Source organism: Phyllostomus hastatus, unplaced genomic scaffold (assembly GCF_019186645.2).
Source record: "Phyllostomus hastatus isolate PE091 unplaced genomic scaffold, TTU_PhHast_1.1 phas_scaffold_760, whole genome shotgun sequence".
NCBI lineage: Eukaryota > Metazoa > Chordata > Mammalia > Chiroptera > Phyllostomidae > Phyllostomus > Phyllostomus hastatus.
The window spans coordinates 953,398-968,507 of NW_025334040.1; the positions used below are offsets into that span (position 1 = coordinate 953,398).

The following is a 15,110-nucleotide window of genomic DNA, read 5'->3' on the forward strand; positions in this document are numbered from 1 at the left end:
CAGTGTGCGTGATTTTGGATGATTTTACTAATCACTCTAAATCTCACTGGTTAGTGGTCCTGGAATTTTGGTCCACACAGAGAAGAGTAGAGACTGTTCTGTCTTCTGTAGGATACACCTTATGTGATCTCTGCAAAACATTTAGTTTGTGAGCAGGCTGAAAAGATAGTAACAATGGATTCACAAAATTTGTAACTACAGACAATAAGGAAAAAATTGCATATCCACAGGCCCTAGGAAAAGAGAAGCCAACTGAAGAAGCAACAAGAAATGCTACCCTCAGTTACACTTGGTCCCAGGCACCTCAGGGGTGACAGCCACAGGCAGAAAGAGCACAGGGAGGTTTCAGTCTCACTTCCCCATGACTCTGGAGCACCGTGTAAGTGTCAATGCTGCTGTCCCATGCACCGCAGTAGTAGTCAGCCTGATCCTCAGGCTGCAGCCCCGAGATGAGCAGGAGCCCTGCATTGGCTGAGGCATGTTTGGATCCAGAGAAACGGCTGGGGACCCCGGAGCCCTGGTGCTTCTCTGAGTCTGATTTATAACCCAGGAGGTACCAGGGAGGTCTCCCTGGCTTCTGCTGGAACCAGAATATATAGTAGGAGCCAACAACAAAGCCACTGCTCAGGGTGCAGGTGAGTGCAGCTATTGCTCCCGGAGACACAGAGATGGACGGCGGCTGAGTCAGCACAGGCTGGGAGAGGGAACCTGCAGAAACACAGACGCCCATTATACCCTGGAGGAACAACGAGACAGAAGAACATTTTCAGCTTGTGGGGAAAGGGATTCCAGGGAGGTGGGGTGTCAGGACATCCTGACCTGTGCAGTGAAGGAGGAAGATGAGGAGGGAGAGTGGAGTCCAGGCCATGGTGGGGATGCCCCAGTGTTCTGCTGAGGCTGACACCCTGCTGGTCCCTCTTATCCCTTGAGACACAATAGAAAGGGTTCTTTATGCAAATTCATTCCATCCTCTGCCCAATGAAATCCCTCCCAAGGCCCTCTGTGCCCACCAGTGTCCTGGGTGGGCCTGGGCTGGGCCTCGCCTGAGGCTCCCCAGGGGCCCAGTGAGCACAGACACTAGTCACCGCATACCTGCTTTCCCAGCTGACAGCCCACACAGACCACTCACCAGAAAACCTCAGAGCCCCTGCTGCCCCACCCAGGCCCGTCACGCCCATGACCAGGGGGCAGGTGACTGACTGAGACCCTGTCCTCATAACCGCCTTGTCCTCTGCCCACTCCCTGCCCAACGACAGAGCCTGGACCCACTCAGGGGCTGCCTGCTTCCTCCTTCCAGTCTGTTTTCTGTTCGGGCCCCTCCACCTGGAATCACCGAGATTCACTCAACTTTATAAGGAAACTCCGGGCAATGGCGCCTCCTGCACAAGCTGCACGTGACACAGACACACAGGAGCTGAGAACACGGGCAGTTCGGCCACGCAGCCACCGCCCAGGCTGCTCACGAAGGCAGGTTTCTCACCTGCTGCAGGGCCCTCACTACATCGGCTCTGGGGACTCACAGAGCAGGTACGGGGAGGTCTGTGGGGCGTGTCCTGTGTTTGCTCGTGTTCTCCAAGTGACGTGGGCTCTCTCCCAGGCTGACAGCGCTCTGCTTTGGGGGCTTTATGAATAAAGCCTGAGTTTCTTCTTTAATCAGACGACTTGATTCTCCTCCTCCAGACGTCTCCTCGGTTTCTGACTACCTTTGCCTTCCCTTCCTACCTGATACCAATCCGGTCAGTGTAATGATTTTTAAACCTGTATGTAGATATTTTTGGAGAAGGGAGCTTTTAGCTGCACTGTAGACCCGCCGATTCAGAATCCACGTTGCCCAGGCCCCGGAAGGTTCCCGTGCAGAGTGAAGTCGGAGGGGCTCCGGCCTCGCACACACGAGGGCCCTGCAGGGCTCGTGCTGGGCAGCGCTTCCCCTGCTCAGTCTCTCCTCTTCCCGGGCTCAGCCAGCAAACTCACGTCCTGCTTCCCCTGCCAGCGCCTCGCACCCAGACAGACATCCCCAGGCTTCCCCCTGAGAGAGGGTGGCATCGCCCCTTACCTCACAGAACACAGACAGATGACGGAGGGTGCAGATAATGCCAAGACGGGCTCCACTTAAGGACACTAGCAAACAGTGGGACCCATACAATAGCCACAATTTGCATTACTTCCTACAATCAAAATAATAGTAGCAATTGTTATATGTTTGTGTAGGTTTGAGACAGGAGAAATTAAGCTTCAATGAAAGAGTAATTGATAAAAGGTAAAGACGTGAGCACAAATTTGACAATAGTGTGGGAAAATTGAGAATGGAGGTTCTGGAACGTGTGCATGCTGGGGAACATGGTGAAGGTAATTGTTCGACGCTCTGGTTTCCTGGAGATGCCACGACAATGGGCCATTGCCCGGTGGCTCACATTCACAGAAATGTGCTGTCTCATGACCCTGGAGGGTCAAAGTCTGCGTCCTGGATGGTGGGCACCTGTCCCTCTGACACCTGCAGGGGACCCTTCCACGAGCCTCCACAGCTAACGGAGGTTTTCCTGACATGACTGGGGTTCCTCGGCCTGCAGCTGCACAGCTCCAGCCCCTGCCTGCGCCTTCCCACGGCAATCTCCTTCGCTGTCCCCATCATCACTGTGGTCTTCCATGGACACCAGTCATGTCCAACTAGGAGGCCACCCTACCTCACAGAGCCGCATAGTAACTAATTACACCTGCCAAATCATATTTTTAAATAAAAACGCACTTTGAATTAATGGGGGTTGTGATTTCACAGATCTTCTTGGAGTAACCAATTTAATGGCCCACATTTGGGAAGAATCATGCTTCCCCAAACCTTCTATTTTAAAATATTTTAAATGCAATACATACACTGCAATAAAATATTTCCTGAAGAGCAAACTTTGCTAATAAACAAAGGACGGTTTCCCCGGATTCCTGGGGGAACACCACTGGACAGGACCCTTCTGCAGGAAATGTGTTGGACTCCAGCCCTTCGTTCTAACTCAGCAGTCACTGCTCGTCCTGGACTGCGCTGCAGATGGATTCCACTTTCCGGGGCATGTTTGACAGGTTCCACAGCCCCGGGCCCCAGCAGTGGTCTCTGGCGTGGGTAAGGTGGGCGAGGAACAGGGCACAGGGTGAGGGAAACACCAGGGAGACAGGAGTCCAGGTCATGGTGGACATGTCCAAGGTCCCCTGGCCTCAGGTTGGGGCTGCTGTCTGGGTGTCCCTTGATCTCCTCCTCAGCTCCCTGGGTGAGGGGTGTGCCCCTCTTGGTGAGACGTCATGCAAATATGAGCTCACAGCACCATCCTATTCACAGTCCTCAGTCCGGTTTGAACCCTCACTCTCAGGAGGAGTCTGTGAGCTCTGAGTCTGTCCCTTGAGAGGAAGCACCTGCAGTCTCCTCTAACTCACACCAGTGACCATGGGTCAGGGCCATTCAACTGGAACCATTTGGGTTTGATTCAGGCCTTGATGCTCTGAGAAGACCCACAGCGCCCCCTGCTGACGTCCTCTAGCTTATTCATGGTGGTGGGAACTACAGAAGGAATTATCAATATAGGCCTTTATTTTCTGTCAAAAAGTAAAATAAATAAGTAAATAAGTAAGTAAACAAACAAATACATAAAGTATTACCTGATCTTGATTCCCTGTAGATCATTTTCCCTTTTATTTCAACTATTGGATCTTTCAATTCTACAATCTCCATTTGTTTTGTTTTCGTGACTTCCGTTTCGATTCCGAGTTTCTCTCATTTCCTAATGCTCGTAGTTTCCCGTCAAATGTACCTTACGAATGCCGCCTGAACACATCTGTCATTAACGTCGTCCGTCTCATGTCTGTGTTACTGTCAGCAGCTCGTCTTTTCTCTGAGTCTGTGTGAGACGCCAGATGCTTTTTTCTGAGTTCTGGACATTTTGGAAAACACATTAGGGTCCTCTGGGCCCCATCTACTCTCTGTCACCCGGTGACCCCTGTTCAGAGCAGCACCAGGTCAGGGGGCACGTTCGGTTGCCGCTGGCCCCAGCAAAGGTGGAGCCTGACTGCAAGGCCAGCTCTGTGCTGCTCTCACCTCCCTGGGCGCAGTGAAGCGGAGACTCTCCCCAGCAGGTGCCCATCAAGGGGAGTGAGAGACAAGCCCGCTGCCGGATGAGTGAGCTCCTGGGCGGCAGTGGGGGTGGGTGCTCAGCGCCCCACTGAGCCCTTTCCTGTCACCACACCAAGGACAGTCCAGGGCAACACAGTCCCAACTCCCCTGCCTCCCACTTCTCACTTAGTGCTATTAATGCAGGATGGGCTCAAGGTTCATTTCTCAGGGGCCCACATAGTCACCATCAGGGGGCACACGTGTGCAATGTACTGTTGGTCACAGTAGGGACAGGGCAGTGATGGGTCACCGGGGAGAGCTGGGCAGATGTTTCCCTCCCTTCCCCAGGTAATGGAAGCTCTTGGTGGCTTTAGTTTGTACTGAGCCCTGTCACAGTGATAATCAGACTCCTGATTGTGCTGGAGCCCGGAGGTGGGAAAGGAGGTGGTGAGCACCACCAAGGAACCAGAGAAGATGTTGAACCCCTGAGGGTCACTGACCTGTGTCCTAGGTCACAAGGTCAGAGACCTGCCTGGGAGCCCTGAGGACCCATAGGTTCACTGCTCCCTGTGCAGAAGAAGAGATCATGGATCTGGGCTCATCAAGAGCTTCCCAGGGGCAGTGAGCCAGGCACACCCTGGGGATGTCCTGCTCCTGCTGGCCCACAGCCCGGCCCACACCCTGGAGTGCTGGAAAGTTCCAATCACATCTGAGAGGAGAGGGGACATAGTCAGGGCCTTTGGGCTCAGGAAAACCACTCACAAATGTCCCCATGTTCCTGAGTGGTAGCAGGGGTGAAAGCACCTCATCCATGGACCCACTTCTCCCACGTGCCCTGCAGCAACAGGCTCAGCATTTCCCCAGCTGCTGTGGAGCCTGCCCCACCACCTTGGGACACAGAAAAACAGATTTTCTCACCCGGGGCCCCACATTTCCTGGCTGGGATTCCCTTTTCCCCTCAACTTCACAACTGAAAACGGGGGGTACCCAGCAAGTGTCACTGATTACCTGTCCTCTGGCATTTCTCCTGGGCCTCAGTTTCCACCCAGCATCTCGAGTCTGAGTTTCCAGGCCCTGAGACACGGTGCCTGGGCCAAGCCGAGCTCAGGGGCCAGGTGAGAATGGGTCAGTCTCCGCTCTGAGCCCTCACAGCACAGAGTTCGTGCGGTGAGCAACGTCCCCCTGCTGGGATGGCCCTGGGCTCGGACCAAGGAGAAAGGCAGGAAGGGCTGTTACCTCATTTCAAGGGAAGCAGTGCAGTTCCACAGGCTCTGGTTTTATTATTATATGGGCAATGTTTTTGTGTGATCATAAATATTTAGGTTTGGTTTTATTTCTGTTTTCTGGAGACTTCAGAGACAAAGATGGGAAATTGAGAGTAACACATGATGGGTCAAAAACTACTTCCACATATAATTAAAATATATACAAATTATTCAAAAAAGTTCAAATGTCATAAACCAAAAACATAACAGTTCGAGGTTTTTGTCCCACTTCCCCATCTGTGTGTGTCACTGTGAGGAGCATCACTGTGCCAGATCCTACAGTAATAGTCGGCCTCGTCCTCAGGCTGCAGCCCCGAGATGAGCAGGAGCCCTGCATTGGCTGAGGCATCTTTGGATCCAGAGAAGCGGCTGGGGACCCCAGAGCCCTGGTACTTCTCTGAGTCTGATTTATACCACAGGAGATACCGGGGAGGGCTCCCTGGCTTCTGTGGTGCCAGTGTATGTGGTACTCGACAACAGGGATATCCCCTCTCAGGGTGCAGGTGAGTCTGGCTGTGGCTCCCGGAGATGCAGACAGGGAGGGCGGCTGAGTCAGCACAGGCTGGGAGAGGGAATCTGCAAAAAGGGACACTGATGGGTGGTGGGGCATATGGATGCCTGGGTAAAAGTTATCAAGATACTGAGCACAATGGGACTGACATAGGAGGGTGCCAAGGGTGTCCTAATTCTGTCCTTACCTGTGCAGTGAGAGAGGAGCACCAGGAGGAGAGGAGTCCAGGCCATGATGCACACAGCCCCTGAGCCCACAGTGGGGCTGGGCTGCCCATGCCTCCTTTTCTCCCCACCCTCTGCCAGGGGAGGGGTTGTTCATGCAAATGTGTGCCCATCTAGGGGCTGCCCAGCCCCTCCCTGAGCCCTGGTGCTGGAGCTCAGCTCATACCCCAGGCAGGGGGGAATGCAGGTTACCCTCCTCATCTTTCAGTAGAGCCCACCTACACAGGAAGCACCTGTTGAGACAACACAAAGGTTAATGTTCAAGAGACTGAGGTGTGGCCACCTGCCTACAGTGAGCACAGAATACTGTGGATGGTTCATCGAAACACGAGAAAAACATACACAGAGACAACCAGGTCCTGTGGGGGAATAAGAACAGAAGGGCTACTCCTCCTGTGGGGAGCACCTGGGCCACCCTCTCCCCTGGAGGATGCTGCTTGGCTTCCCTCTCTCCTGGAGGGCATCATGGCCACTGCCTCTCGTGGGGAGTGCCTCCTCTCCCTGCACAAGCAGGGTTTTATTCTTGAATACCAATACAGTTTGCAAATTACAAGTACTTAGCTTTTGAAAGGTGCTGGCAGATTTCCTACTGGGATCCTAAGCCAGAGATGTTGGGGTTTTATCCTTTAAAAGGACTGCAGGACTTAAACCTTAGTTGTGTTTCCTGCCCGTGACTTCACATTCTAATTAAAGAGCATTCTCCAGCAAGCAGATTTCACAGGGTCTTTCATATTCTATGTCTTAGGCCTTATTACCCCGGGAGTCCACCTTTTCTGGTCAGGACTGTACAGCCCCTGTTACTTCCAACGGACCTGAATTGGGCAGAGGAGACAAAGGCAGCTGGGAGACTTGGATTTCTCATGGACTCAGGCTTTGGCAAAACTGGTGATTGATGTCGATTACCCCGTTATTTCCACAGCCCCCTGAGTCTTGTCCCTGTCATTCCTTCGTGATCACGTCTGTCTTAGATTCATTCTCTATCCAAGAGAATTGTTACCCATCATTGACTGCCATTCAAGCATGAAAAGGAATGAGGCATATGAACAGGCAGCGGTCATGCCAGGGAAATAAGTTTTGTTTCCTTCGTGGCTCCTGGTCCGGAAGTCTTTCACTCAGCCTAAGTCACAGGAGGTTATAGCTTCCTGAGACCAGGCAGGGTGGTCCTCAACAGGAGAATATGCCAGACTGAGAGGAGACACAGCAGGTGAGTCCCCATCAGGGAGCACAGGGACCAGCCCCCAGGCCCAGGCTCCACTGAGTGTACAGTCCTCACTGAGCCACTGTGTGGGGACCACAGTGCAGCCCCACAGCACCACCTGCTGGTCACAGGGCACACATGTCACCCTGGAACAAAGCCCTGAGAGCCCTGCTGGTTTCTGCAGCTCAGCAGGTCACTGAGTATTCACACATCCAGGGTCTGCTTCCCAGATATTGTGACTCTGATACACTGTAGTGGTTACAGCAGCATCTCACTCCCAGAGGTCCTCTCCTGTGGGAGGTAGAAGCAGGAATTACATGAAGAATTACTTTGGCTTCACCCCCAGTGGAGATGTGGCACAGCACATGCACAGGGAGCTTCCTGTCCCACATGGCAGATGAGGGACAGCTGATCCGGTTTGGAGGGCTCACAGGGGCTGCTCGGGGAAACGACACAGAAGAGGGTTGTCCAGGAAAACATTCAGTGACCTGTTCAGAGCAGAACAATGCAGCAAACGTTTTAATTCATGGGACGCATGTACGGTTTTTATGAAGATCTGATTTAATTTAGTTGAAATTGGTAAAAGGTAATGGCCTTGGTGGGCTTCACAAGTCCCAGTGAAGAATGCAAAATGCCTCTTGGCTTTAGAAATTGACTCAATATTCTGAAGTTTGCAGTATTCTCTTCATCTGTGTCACATGTTTCTTGCCAAAATTTTGTCTAAGGTGTCCTAAAAGTTGTTTACATTTCAAACAAAAGTGTCCTGTATGTTCTTACTCCCCATGTCAGTTTAGTAACAGGCAGATATGAGGCTGTGCTGTGTGTGCAGATGGGCCGGGTGTCTGCGCAGTGGGATGCAGGGGGTCCCCCTTCCCCCCGTGCCCCGGGGGCAGCTCTGCTTTACTGTGTCAGGGCTGCCCGGTCCCCAGACTCCCAGACCCTCAGGCCTTTCAGTGAATGGTTACTTAGGACCAGGAGACCCACTTCCCTAAGGCCCTCCTTGCTCCAGGCACCCGGAGGGAGAGATTTTTCTCCTTATGTCGGGCAGGTGCTCCCTGCTTAAAAAGATCATGAATTCTCTTGCTGCTTCTTGAACAAAATACTGTCTTCTTTGAGGAGAATCCAAAGCAGTTTGGTCACTTCAGCGAGGACGGTCCTGTGCTGGAGGTGCCCAAGGACACAGAGCCTGCGGTCTCGGAGGCCATTTATCCTGAACTGGTACCGTGTGCAGATTTCATGAGGGTGTTGGCCCTGGAGGAGGTGGTTCTGCTGCTTCAGTGCAGTGAGCATTTTGCAGATAATACTCAGAGCCCAGGCAGATATCAAAATGAGCCTTTCTCGTTGAAGAGGATTAGCTCAGGAGGAAGGATCCACCGGCTTCTAGGTCAGACCCTTCAGAGTAGAGGATTCAGCACTTGGCAGATGGGGCCCTGCTGCAAGCTGCATCCCAGAGGCAGGAAAAGCACAAGCAGGGACAGGGGGGGTAGTGACAGCAAGGTCACTCTGTTAGGGTCCAGGATATCAAGTTCCATCTCCCAAAGACCCACTGTTCCTAGAATTCCCTCAGCCCCTTCAGGGGGGCGAGCACCAGAATAGAGGCTGAACCTCATGGTACCCACTGCAGTCTGTGCAGCTTATGGGACTCTGGGGGCTGATGGGCAACAAAGTCTTTACATTTTTGTCCACACAGAGACAGTTTCCTCCTATCTTCCCTCTCAGTTTCCATCTCTGAGGGTCAATGTTAGTATTATGTTTCATGTCTCACAGTGGTGTTGCCTAGGCTGGCCCTGATGCTGTCACTATGGTGGCTCTGGAAGGGGCAGGGGTCCTCCTTGGGGCCCCAGTGGAGTCCCTGAGCCTTAAGATTTCATGATAGGGGGTTGTCCAGGTGCCATTGACCTTCAGGTTGACATGAGAGTGCAAATGCTCTCAGATTTCGGGTGCAGTGAGACCAATATTTTATGGATTTTTAAAGTCTCTTCATATTTATTTGTTAAAATATTGGCAGACTATTTACCATATGATATAGACAAAAAGAATCAAGACTGAGAAATTGAGTTCTCCCAGGTACAAAGAAGATGAAAAAGACCCATAAGAAACAACGTCTCCCCATCGTAATAAACGCAAACGCAGACGAATGCGACATCACCAACAGGAGCTCCAAGTGGCACATCGAGTTCATGTCCACACGGCAGATCAGAGCAACCACAGACTCTGGAGAAGAAATTGATAATGCAGAAAGCTTAAAGGAAATGAGGAATATATGAAAATGAAAAATATATTGAAAGAGATACAATATACATTTTCCCAGGAAGATAAAGGGGTTTCAAAAATGAGTAAAAAGAATACTTTCTCTACAAAATACAACATGTTATAAGAGAAGTATTCCACACAAAAAAGTGTGAGATAAAATTACTTTTGCAAACAACACAAAAAAAGTTTACAACAGGATCTTTCAAAAGTGTCTGCTACATAGACATTTTTCAAACCTTGAAAAACTGGAAGCTTTCTTGATTCCCACAGAGAGCAGGTGTAACAGTGACACCTGCACGGGACAGAACAATTGCAGAAAAGGGTAAATTACAGACGATAATGTGACACATGATCCAAATGTTCTAACTTCAGTATTAACTCAGGTCCAACATCAGGCTAGTAAGTGGATGCACCAGCATCACATTTGATTCACTCCATTATCCAACTTACGTTTCAGTTGATCATCCCTCTCACAGAGCACATCGTGTTACTAGACCAAAGGATAAAGTAAAAACCCCTCGATAGCTTCAGAAGAAGCCTTTGAACAAAGTATAAAAGTAACATAGTAAAAACACACACAGTAGAACAGCAGGTGCATTTGCAGTGCGGGACCTCACACTCCCTCCTCACACACACAAGTGAGCCCCACACTCAGCTCTCAGCTACTGAGGCAGGAGGACAACATTCCCACAAAGATCAGGAACTGGCCACTGTGACTTTACCTGAGTTGTCATTCAACATCACACAGCTAGTACTAACAATGCAGGTAAAGAAGAAGAAATTCATGGTTGGATAATAGCACTGATTACTTTTTACACGTGGTCATTTCCCAGCACCAAAGGTCGGCCACAGCCCGAGGTGCTGAGAGGCTGGTTCAGCCGGGACAGAGTCTTCACCCTGGGAGCTACAGGACAGGGGTTCACAGTGAGGGTCAATGAGAGGGCGGCAGCTCTGGAACATCCAGGAAAGAAGTCAGTGATCACTGACAGAGATGCAGGATGCCCAGTCAGAGTTTGGGTCTGAAGCGACCAGAGATGGTGCCCCCATTCCAGCACCTGGGCTTCAGAGCAGAGTCACTCTCTGTCCCCAGCTGACGGGAGCTGACTTCCTGTTCTGTCTGAGACCTGTTGTCCAGGAGGGGGCTGCGTGATGTGCTGTGAGGACAGGGGGTGGGGAGGCACATCCATTCCCCAGGGGTTGATCTGGAAGAACCTGGCCCAGGGTGGCAGTACTAGAAGCAGAAGCCACAGGTGTCCTGAGTGGCACATGATGGGACATCCCCTTCCTGCAGATGACAACGAGCTTCTACTGGTCACATGCCCCACAGGCTTGCAGCTCTGTGAGAGCACAGAGGACACTGTCACAGGGTGGCTGTGAGAGGCAGGCTTGTCATCAGCTCTCAGCCCAGTGAGGAATACGGACCCTAAGCTGCCTGACCTGGTCCCAGGAATGGATCAGGAACCACACAGGATGGATCTATCCTGAATGATGGGCAGGGTGCAGGCTCAGGGGAGACACGTTGGTGACAGCACACACTCTGGGCCTTCCTCATGTGCAATGATGGGTTCCTTGTCCCTGGTTCTTGCTGACCCAACAGGGACTCGGTTCCCAGCACAGGCTCCCTCTGACATTCAGGAACTTCCCCTCGTTTGAGAAAACTGCACAATGCATTACTGCCATAGACAGGCCTCAGAGGCAGCGTTCAAAGGATGTGACACATGTTCCTGTCACAGTCCCCTGTGGTGGGTCTCAGACCTGAGTTCAGACCAAGCAAACCGAGAAAGCTGCTGTCTTCTCAGAGGAGTGGGGACTGCACCAGGGAACTGCACTGCAGGGGACAGCAGGTTTTTGTCTCACTTCCCCACGGCCCTGCAGCACTGTGGGAGCACTGCTACTGCTGTCATAGGACTGACAGTAATAGTCGGCCTCATCCTCAGCCTGGAGCCCACTGATGGTCAGGGTGCCGACGCTGCCAGACTTGGAACCAGAGAAGCGGTTGGGGATCCCAGAGGGTCTACTGCTAGTATCATAGATGACGGTTTTAGGGGGTTTTCCTGGGACCTGTTGGTGCCAACCCACATAGTAACTGCCGATGTTAGAGCTGCTTCCAGTGCAGGTGATGGTGATGGTCTGTCCTGGGTTTCCCGACACTGAGGGTGGCTGAGTCAGCACAGCCTGGGCCCAGGACCCTGGAAGAGGGAGACACACAGAGATGGTGATTCTGGGTCCAGAGACAGGAGCAGGAAGAAGACCCCCAAGTATCTTCCCAAGGTCTCCTCCCCTGTCCCCTTATCCAGTTACCTATGCAGTGAGCCAGGAGGGAGAGCAGGAGAGGGGACAAGGCCATGGTGGAGTCCATCCTTGAGTCCTGCCTTCTGTGGCCCCACAGCTGAAGCAGAGCTTTCCCCAAACCCCTCCCTTCCCCTCTTCATACTCTGACAGAGGGAGGGCCCACTCATGCAAATGAGAACTGATCCCCACCCCCTTCTCAGCTGTTTGATTCCTCCCTGGGCCCACCCCAGGTGCCTTGGCTTGAGGATGCCAAGGGTGTCTGCAGGGGTGGGGCAGTGTGAGACCTGTGCATTAGGGAAGTCATATCTGTAAGCCACAACTGAGCCCAGGTCTCTAGGCATTGCCAGGAGGCTGGTCCCAGCTCAAATCACCCCAGATCCCTCAAGAACAACACCCGAGCGCCCTCTCGTGCCCAGCCCCAGACTCACCGTTGTCTGTGGGGACCAGAACCTCTCAAACACAGCCTCTGACTTCCACTCTTTGTCCACTGAAAACTCCCTTAGGGCCAGGCCAAGTGTCCGATCTTGTGGTCTTCCCATGACTGCAGGGAACATCAGTGTTGTCCTCACAGTCCTCAGGGTGAGCTTCTCCACACCTCCCTGGGCTGTCAGTGTCCGTGCTCAGGAATAACGTGCTGTCTCTTACATAAACCCTTAGACCAGTATCAAGTCCAGAGCAGTGACCAGCCCCAGGCAGTCATGTCCCCTTCTGTGCAAGACACGGGTTTGTTGCTACCTGGTGTAAGAAGTCTCCTTCCCTGTGGGTCCCCATCAGAACTGAGGAGAAAGGGCCCCTTCTCTCTAGGGACAGGGCGGTTATGGGGAGAAAGCCCCTTGCTCATCCCTAGTGTGGGACACTGTGTGACCCTTTGTCATTATCCCACCTGCAGGGGACCCTCGGTCCCCACACACAGTGAGCAGCGATCCCTCCTGGGAGCCAGCTCTCACTCTCACAGTGGACAGTTGGCCGGGACCTTGCCCTGTGGCATTGTATGTGGCAGGTCTCTAAGAGGAAAGAAGGCAAACCTGCAGAAATATCTAGGAAAAAACCTGTATTGCTGCCATAGGATCTTCTTAACACAGTTTACCCAACTTAACTACAAGTATGTTATTGGATATACAAGTCACCTCAGCAAGGTTTAAAAATTCAGTGATGATAAATACTGATGGAAACAGTGTTCAAATACCCATAGTAAAGCACTGGATATGCTGATCTTGGCTGAAACGGTGGCTCTGAGACAGATGTCCCAGGTCGCCCACTCCAGGGCTGCTGCTGTCCCCAGGCCACACTGTCCACCTCTGCGGTGCTGCTATAAATGACCTTGTCCTGAGACCTGGCCCCGCAGGGTGGGCGCATGTGCCAGCACAGCCTGGAACCAGGAGCCTGAATGATATAACACACAGAGGAGCTGAGGTTTGTGGAACGGGGCTCACTTTGCCCACAGCTCAGTTCACTGGAGGAGTCACAGCACAGAGGCTGGGATTGGCAGAGAGGCTGGGAATGAGCTTAGTGACCGAGGGATTTCTGAAAGGAGAGAGTCGCCTGTGAGGGAGCTCAAACCCCTCACAAACCCAGAGGAAGCCCTGTGTGAGGTGGGGGTGGGAAGATGTGAGCAATGAGTTACAAACCCTTCCTCAAGTTCTCACTTGATAAAATGATAAACTATTCTGCAAACGCAACAGTAATGGTAAGAATTGCCCGTCTCCCTAGCACTGCTCATGGGAGAAAGGCTGTTGGAGCCCGGGAGGCGGACTCACATTCCCCTGGGGCTGGGGCCCGGGAGGAGGACGGGGACACTGGGGTGTGCGGGTTGGAATGTTCAGCTTCATCCTAGATGTCGGCAGGGGCATCTGCTGTGGGTGACATGGGCACCTAGCAGAGCACCAACAACCCAAGGATGTGGTTGCTTCAGGGGCCCGGAGTTTTCATGAGGCATCACCAGGGCCCACGTACCAATACCGCACCATGGCACCCAGTGCCGCTGCCTCTTCCTGGGCCCCCAGGCCCTGAAGGAGGCTGGGTGAGCAGGGACAGATGCAGGGACCTGTGTGCACAGGGCAGGGACCTCACGGCAGGGAGGGGCCAGCGCTGGGCGGGACGCCTGCCTGAGCGTGAGCATCGGGAGCTTCACCTGCGTCGTGTGTAATGTCAGGGAAGGGGAGTCCCTCACGTGGGCAGACAGTCTGAATCCCTGCCCCTTAGCCCCGGAGCCCTGGCCCAGCAGCCTCCCACCCGCAGTCCCGTTCCACAGCCAGAGGAGAGGGAGGGGCCTGGGGCGCTTAATGCTCTGTCAGCGTCCACACCGAACTTTACTCTGGTGGTTTCTGTGAACATGTCTGAAGTGTGTTACTCCTGCAGCCATTAGGCTGAAGGGCGCAGATTACCCTCTACAATGTGAGAGGGCCTCAGCCAGTCAGTGGAAGGGCGGATACAGCCAAGACGGACCTTCCCCAGGAAGACGGAGCTCTGCCAGCAGACGGCCTCAGAGCCAACCCACACGTGCCCTCGTCCTCCCCAGGCCTCCGACCGGCTAGCCTGCACCAAGGGCTTGGGGTTCGCCAGTGTCTCCAACCATGTGAAGCACCCCTTAAAATTATTTTCTTGAGATTATGTATAAACGTATGTTTGTACATATGTATATGTGTATATATACATTTATTACTTTGAGATTTTGTGTGCATGTGTGTGTATGTGTGTGTATATATGGTTGTGTGTATACATGTGTGTGTGTGGGTGTGTATATGTATGTGTATAGGTGTGTGTATAGGGGTGTGTGTATTTGCGTGTATATATATATGGGTGTGTGTATATACATGAAGAGAGAGAGACAGGTCTGCGCCCAATCACTCCAGCCCTGCAGGAACACTAAGTCACACACAGCTCTTTATTCAAGCCCTGTCCTACTTGACCTTTTTCTGAGGCCTCAGATGACCCTGTTCCGTGGAACCACCTCTGATACGTGGACAGAGGGTGACACAAATGGACCATTATGCTCTGGGTCCTGCAAAGGTCCTGAGGGGTGACAGTCACGTGGACCACAGGTTCCGGCACACGAGATTCCCACCATGCACATCAGCTGTCGCGACCCTGCCCATCGCCCCCCACACCAGGCTGCACACACCTGGTCCATCAAAGGGCACGTCACTCAATCCAGCGACAGGCACAGGCAGCTCTGGAAGTGAAATGTGATTCGAGAGGAAGATCTTGGGAATTTTCCCTCCAGGGTCACAGATGCGGGGTGCGTGGGCAATCCGTGGATATATGAAGGGAGACAACA

At 52.6% G+C, this 15,110-nt stretch overlaps 1 pseudogene and 2 gene segments (V, D, J or C); all 3 read right to left on the reverse strand.

Annotated features, from left to right (window-relative positions):
* Positions 1-304: 304 nt before the first annotated feature.
* LOC123810873 lies at positions 305-891 on the reverse strand. The segment is given in 2 exon segments: positions 305-708; positions 820-891. Coding segments are annotated over 2 exon segments (453 nt in total).
* Positions 892-5,543: 4,652 nt separating this feature from the next.
* Positions 5,544-6,111, reverse strand: LOC123810874 (annotated as a pseudogene).
* A 4,252-nt stretch (positions 6,112-10,363) lies between these two features.
* Positions 10,364-11,940, reverse strand: LOC123810875. The segment is given in 3 exon segments: positions 10,364-10,492; positions 11,399-11,730; positions 11,843-11,940. Coding segments are annotated over 3 exon segments (519 nt in total).
* Between the last annotated feature and the right edge of the window lie 3,170 nt (positions 11,941-15,110).